This window comes from Muscardinus avellanarius (assembly GCF_963383645.1).
Source record: "Muscardinus avellanarius genome assembly, chromosome: 21".
Taxonomy (NCBI): Eukaryota; Metazoa; Chordata; class Mammalia; order Rodentia; family Gliridae; genus Muscardinus; species Muscardinus avellanarius.
Window position 1 is genome coordinate 8995815 of NC_137807.1, and position 7291 is coordinate 9003105.

At 53.2% G+C, this 7291-nt stretch overlaps 1 protein-coding gene across 1 annotated transcript in view; it reads right to left on the bottom strand.

Annotated features, from left to right (window-relative positions):
• TBX5 (T-box transcription factor 5) overlaps positions 1-7291 on the bottom strand; it is a gene marked incomplete at its 3' end in the record, with an annotated part of 46511 nt that overhangs the window by 21381 nt on the left and 17839 nt on the right. The window contains exon 6 of the mRNA XM_080717992.1: positions 4596-4687. Within this exon, the coding sequence (XP_080574118.1) occupies positions 4596-4687 (92 nt within the window). The remainder of the gene's footprint in view (positions 1-4595; positions 4688-7291) is intronic.

Genomic DNA, 7291 nt, shown 5'->3' on the forward strand with positions numbered 1-7291 from the left:
AGGACAGAGGCCGTCCGCACATGCTGTGGTTCGCGTAAATACCCCTCTAAAGGCCCATCTGCTGAAGCCTTGGATTGAAAAGTGGCAGAACCTTTAACAGGCAGGGCCCGAGCCGGGCACAGTGGCTCAGGCCTGTAATCCTGGTACTTGGGAGGCCGAGACAGGAGGATCCCAGGTTCGAGGACAGACTCAGCAGTGTATTGAGACTCTCATCAACCTAGTGAGACTCTGTTTCCAAACAAAATGGAAAATGGGACAGGGTTGTAGCTCAGAGGTAGAATGCCTGAGTTCAATCCTCAGTGCCCACATGAAGGAGGAGGAAGAGGAGGAGGGGGAGGAGGAAGAGGAGGAGGAGGAGGACAAGAAGGAGGAGAAGGTGGAGGAGGAAGAGGAGGAGGAGAAGAGGAGGAGAAGAAGGAGGAGGAGGAAGAGGAGGAGGAGGAGGAGAAGGTGAAGGAGGAGGAGGAGAAGGAGAAGAAGGAGGAGGAGAAGGAGGAGAAGGTGGAGGAGGAGGAAGAGGAAGGAGGAGGAGGAAGAGGAAGAAGGAGGAGGAGGGGAGGAGGAGGAGATTTTATAAAACACAAGGGTCTAGACTGTTCCCAGCAGCAGGGGACCTCCCAAATCTTTCCTAACAGGCTGAGCTTCTATGTGTATTTCCTGAATGTCTGTCATTTGCATTCTATCTTCACAAATTCTCACCAGATCTTGACACCAACTCTACTGCTATTTGATTGTTTTTCCTCTAATCAGACTTGAGTTAACCCTCCCTTCCTCCCTTCCTCCCTCCCTCCCTTCCTTCCTTCCTTCCTTCCTCCCTCCCTCCCTCCCGTCTTTCCGTCTTTTCCTACTTGCTTAGAACTTAGTCTCCTCCTAAGCGACATCGACCGGATCGCGGCCCCCGTGGCCGCACATCGGTGAATCATCACTTCTCACGGGCCTGCAGGGCTGCGATCTGGAAACACTGGTTGTCAAGAGATGGCTTTTCCCCCCACAGTACTGGGGATGGAACCCAGGGGCATTCGACCTCCAAACTACACCCCGGCCCTATTTTTTATTCTTTATTTTGAAACAGGGTCTCACTGAGTTGCAGAGGGCCTCACTAAGTAGCTGAGGCTGGCCTTGAATCTGCGATCCTCCCGTCTCAGCCTCCCGAATGCTGGGATGACAATCGCGGGCCAGCATGCCTTACTAAGCGTCAAGAGATGTCTCGAGGCCACGGATGAGCCTGTGGCAGTCACCTCCGCACCCACTTCCATGAGCAGCTGCAGCCGGGACGTTTAAATGGGTTTATTTTCTTCTTTGTGCTTTTGCCCAACTCCCCCCCCCCCCGTAACTAGGTACCATACACCATAGATGAGGGCTGGAAAGGAACTCGGACATTGCCGGCCGTTTCCAAACCCGGCATCGGAGATGCAGAGCGGGCGGGTTAGAGCCCAGGCATCTGCCAAGCGGCTCCGAGAGTTATTTCTGTGGAATAACTGGGCTTCGGCCTCGAACACCCCCCTCTGTCCTCTCTCCCAGTCGCTGGGACTGAGGGAAGCCTCGTCCCTCCAGCCAGCTGTCACCGGTGTGTGGGGGACAGGAAGCAGGATACAAGATTAACTGAGCCCGCCTGTTATCACGGATGACCCGGGGCCGCCGTCCCTGCAGGCTGCAACCTGGGGGTGGGGACTGGGGCCCAAAATAAACTCAGGAGGATCGCACGGGTTCGAAGCCGGCCTCGGCTACTCAGTGAGGCTTCCAGCAACTCAGTGAGACCCCGTTTCCAAATAAAATATATTTAAAAAAAAAGGTCTGGGAGTATAGTCCGGAGGTAGAAAGACTCTGGGTTCCACCCCCAGGACCACCAATCCCCAGAAAAGAAAGAAAGAGAGAGAGAGGGGGGGTGGGAGAAGGAGGGGGAGGAGGAGGAGGAGGGAAAGAAGGAAAGAAAGAAAGAAAGAAAGAAAGGAAGGAAGGAAGGAAGGAAGGAAGGAAGGATAAATGAATACAGGTGGTTTGAAGTATCTCCTTCAGCACAATCAGAAGAGACAATGGCCACTGGGAGCTTGTAATCCCAGTCCTGGGGAGGCTGAGACCGGAGGATCACAGGTTGGCAGTCAGCCTCGGCTACTTAGTGAAACCGTTTCAAAATAAAAGAATAAAGTAGGCCTGGGGGGTAAAGCTTGGAGGTAGGATGCCCCCCAATCCCCAGTACCTCAGGAAAAGGCGAGGGGCGGGCTCCCGTGAGGCCAGGCCTGATGGGAAGGGCGCGGTGGGCCAGGAGGAGCGCGGAGCTCACGGCGAAGCCCCCAAGAGCCCCTGGCTGCAGAAAAACCTTGTCTGATTTGAGCTGTTCAGAGATCCCCTTGATGGCTGCCCAGAGGGAAACAGGCCCACAGTGGGTGCCGGATAAGGCTGTGGCCGCCGGGAGGGCGAAGGCCGGAATTAGCCAGGAAGCAGAAGACGTGGGCAGTGAGATGCATGGGGGGCGGGCGCAAGGCCCTGGGCTCCGTCCCCAGCACCCGAAGAGGGAGGCCGGCAGGACGTGGGGCTGGCTACGCTGGAGGGGTGGCTGATGGCACCCGCATCTACTATGCCCCTGCCCTCGTGGGAAGGAGGGAGGCTGTGGAGATGGCGCCCCTGGGCGGCAGGGTAGGGCGGCCCTGCCTCCCCGCCTGGCCTTCACGGGACGCGCTGGGGTCCAGCCGGGCAATGGCCGAAGCTGCCTTAGAGGGGATGGAATTCTGTAGCCAAGAACAAGCCCATGGCGCGCGGGGGCCACAGGCCGTCCGGTCCCTCTCAGCTGAGATGGGATCCCCCCTGCCACTGTCTCCACTGACCCCGGGACTAAAGTGAAGGTCAATTTCAAAGCGTAGGTGCTAAAACAGCAGCAACAGAAAAAAGTGTGTTTTGTTTTGTTGTTGTTTTGTTTTTGTGGGTCTGGGGATGGAACCCGGGGAATTCGACCTCCGAGCTACACCCCCTGCCCTATTTTTTTTTTTTTATTCTTTATTTTGAAACCGGGTCTCACCGAGTTGCAGAGGGCCTCACTAAGTAGCTGAGGCCGTCCACGAACCGCGATCCTCCTGTCTCAGCCTCCGGAATTCTGAGACTACCGGTGTGCGCCACCACGCCCGGCTTGTTTTGTTGTTTTTATACTGGGATGAACCCAAGGGCATTCTACCTCTGAGCTGCAGCCCCAGCCCTTTTGATTCCTTTATTTCAAAACAGAGTCTAAGTTGCTGAGGCTGGCCTTGACCCTGCGATCCTCCTGTCTCAGCCTCCCAGTTACGGGGGGATTACAGGCGTGCGCTATCACACCACAACAACAGCGACCAAAAAAAGCTTTCAATGATGCTTTAAGAACTTGGCTATTTTAACCACAAAAAAGCCCCTTCTGAACCCACAGTCATGAAGGTAGCCGAGGAGGAGCGCACGGGAGTGTGCTGCCCACAGCTACAGCTGAGGATAATAATCACATTTATTTTTCCAAAGCACGCGAAATTAAATCTGGTAAACCCGCTATCTAAAAATAATTTTCACGGCACGCAGCCCTAAATCCAACACCGAAACCACAAAGCCGCCGGCTTTCTCCCTCTCCATCCTCGGTCTCTCTCCGAATGAATGTTTGTCTGGCTGTCTGACACTCCCTCATCCTGTCTTCCAAGAAGCGTAAGGAAAAACATCCTAAATGACCACATTTTATTTTGAAACACTAAACGCACCGAGAAAAGAAAAGAAAGAAAGAAAGAAAAAAAGCCCTTCTTGGTCACAGCGACCAAGATGTTATTTCTAATTCTCTTGCCATATGGGAAGCCGTGTTGGAAGCGAATCAAAAGGTAGAGAGAACATTCCAGAATGGCTATGCTAATTCGATCCCGTCAAATCAGACCCAATTCCCACTCTTTAGCCCCGTCTATTTGTCATATCAGCAACTGTGACCACAGGATGTGTAAAAATCCCGAGCCGTGTGCAGCCCCGGCGTCCAATCTCCAGGGCCCTGGACACCACCTGGTGGGAACTTTTTTTGGCTTTTACCTCCAGGAAATCAACTCATTCTCCTCCCGCTCATTTACCCAGAACCCGTTGCCAAAAACTGCGCCTTGGGGGAAGAAAAAAGGGAAAGGGATCCGTAAGGGAAAGACGGCAGAGAAAAAAGGGGGGGGGGAGACAAACAGACAGACAGACAGACAGACTTGTGGCTCTCTGTTTTCCCTAGGTGGAGCAGTGAGCCCAACTCCTCTGTCCCCTGCACCGTGTCCCTGCAGGTTGCCTGGCGGTGCCGATCTCACGAGCGTGTTACCGGAAACAGAACGGAATGGCGGCCCACGCCTGTGATCCCGGTACTTGGGAGGCTGAGACAGCAGGATCGCAGGTTCGAGGACAGCCTCCGTAAGTAGTGAGACTCTCATCAGCCCAGCGAGACCTTGTTTCAGAATAAAAGTGAAATAGGACTGGGGGGGTATAGCTCAGAGGTAGAATGCCCCTGGGTTCAATTCCCAGCGGCCCCCCCAAAAGAAATAAGAGATAAAGAGAAGAGCCGCGGGGGTCTGTTCTCCCCATCCCTGCGCCTGGCGCTGGGCGGGCGTGGCGGAGCGGGCGCGCCGTCTTACCTTTGCATTCTGGACATTCTGTGCAGCTCCATGTCATCGCTGCCCCGGAACCCTTTGGCGAAGGGATTGTTCTCGATCTTTAACTGTGTGATCTGGAAGGAAGGAGAGAGAAGACGGCAGTGTACACTTGATTGCTACGAGACTAATGACAGGTGTCACGGAAACGCGGACCCCGGGGCGACCCGGAGACGCAAATTAAGCCGCTCACGTCGAGGGGACCCGACGCCTCGTCGGAGCAGAGGCTTTGAAAAACGTCCTCGGTGGGACCGCTTTCAAAAGGGGGTTAGAAACCTGGATTTGGTTTGCCCATTAATCGGAGGCATACTCTGCCACCATTCCAGCCGCGCTCGGACGTGTGTGTGCGTGTGCGCGCGTGTTTCATCTTGGCACTTAGTGTTGCAAACACAGTGTAAGCCTCAACATCTGATACATCTCCTAGAAAGTTTTGTTGGCATGGTGGTTGTATATCCAGCCCTGTGATCGTCTCCCCTTGGAGAAAATCAATCTCTCTCTCTGTCTCTCTCTCTGTCTCTGTCTCTCTTTCTTTTTTAATGGCACTGGGTTAAACCCAGATGCATTCTAAGCTGAACCCCCAACCCAATTGTGTATATATATATATATATATATATATATATATATATATATTTTTTTTTTTTTTTTTTTTTCGTGGTACTGGGGATGGAACCCTTCTACCTCCGGGCTACACTCCCAGACCCATTTTTATATTTTTTATGTGGAAACAGGGTCTCTTAAGCCGGCGCAGCTGGCTTCGAACCTGCTCGATCCTCCTGTCTCCGCCTCCCAAGTGCGGGGATCCAATTTTATTCTTATTCTGAAACAAGGTCTCACTAGGTTGATGAGAGTCTTACTACTTGCGGAGTCTGTCCTCGAACCTGCGATCCTCCTGTCTCAGGCTCCTCAGTACTAAGATGACAAGTGTGTGTCACTATATCTGGCTGGGAAGACACATCCTGATGCCTGCTTTCAAAAATCCTGAGCCGGGCCCGGTGTGGTGGCGCACGCTGGTAATCCCAGTACTCGGGAGGCTGAGGCAGGAGGATCGCAGGTTCAGCCTCAGCAACTTAGTGAGACCCTGTTTCTGAATAAAGCATAAAAGACAGGGCTGGCTGAAGGTGTAACTCAGAGGTAGAATGCCCCTGGCTTCAATCCCCAGTACCACACACACACACACACACACAAAAAAATCAGAATCCCGAGCTGGGAATGGTGGTACACACCTGTAATCCCAGTGTTTCGGAGGCTGAGGCTGGAGGATCATAGGTCCGAGGCCTCAGCAACCTTGTGAGGCCCTCAGCAATTTAGCAGGTCCCATTTAACCTAGGGACATTCAACCTCCGAGCTATACCCCCTGCCCTGCCCTATTTTTTTTTATTCTTTATTTTGAAACGAGGTCTCACTGAGTTGCGGAGGGCCCCACTAAGTAAGTAGCTGAGGCTGTCCGCGAACCACGATCCTCCGATCTCAGCCACCCGAATGCTGGGATCACAAGGGTGTGCCACCACGCCTGGCTCAGCAGGTCCCTGTTTCAAAATAAAAAAATAAAATAGGGCTGGGAGTATAGCTTAGAGGTAGAATGTCACTGGGTTCAATCCCCATTGAAAGAAAAAGAAAGGAAGGAAGGAAGGAAGGAAGGAAGGAAGGAAGGAAGGAAGGAAGGAAGGAAGGAGAAAATCCTGAGCTGAGTATAGTAATCTCAGTGTGTGAAACAGGAGGATTGCAGGTTCGAGGACAGCCTCAGCAACAATCAAGACCCTCAGAAACCTAGCAGGACCCTGTTTAAAAGCAAATTAATAATGATAATAATAAGCCGGGCGTGGTGGCGCACGCCCGTCATCCCAGCATGCGGGAGGCTGAGACCGGAGGATCGCGGTTCGCGGCCAGCCTCGGCTACTTAGTGAGGCCCTCTGCAACTCGGTGAGACCCTGCTTCAAAATAAAGAATAAAAAATAGGGCAGGGGGTGTAGCTCGAAGGTCAAATGCCCCTGGGTTCCATCCCCAGACCCACAAAATAAATAATAATGATGATGATAATAATAATAATAATTCTTTTAAAGGGCTGGGAAATAGCTCAGCGTGAGCATCCCCTGGGTTCAACCCCTGGTACCTCCCCGAAGCCTTCTATCATGTTAGGCGCTACGGGCCCCGGTGGGACACGGGGTCCAAAAAAACAAAGAGACAGGCTGAGGACAGCCACGGCGATGGCTGGCGCAGGGCTCTGCCCTCCGGGCATCGCGGAGGGAGCTGCGGCTTAGAAAGCCGCGCCATGCGCACGGAGCCGGGCAAGAGAACGGCGTCTCTGTGCAGCTCAGAGCCAGGGCCAGAGCGTTCAGGCAGGCCAGCAGCATCTCTTTATACCAGTGTGTGTGCGCCGTGGCCAGTGCAGGGGACAGAGCGCACACATAGGGAGTTCGCCACGGGGTTTCCTAAAAGTTGCATGCAAAAAGTTATATGTGAATTTAATTTTCTTCTTCTTTTTTTTTTTTTTTTTTTTGCGGGTCTGGGGATGGAACCCAGGGGCATTCGACCTCCAAGCTACACACCCCAGCCCTATTTTTTAGTCTTTATTTTGAAACTGGGTCTCACTGATTTGTCTGGGTCTCACTGAGTAGCCGAGGCCGTCCGCGAACCGCGATCCTCCCGTCTCGGCCTCCCGAATGCTGGGATGACGAGCGTGC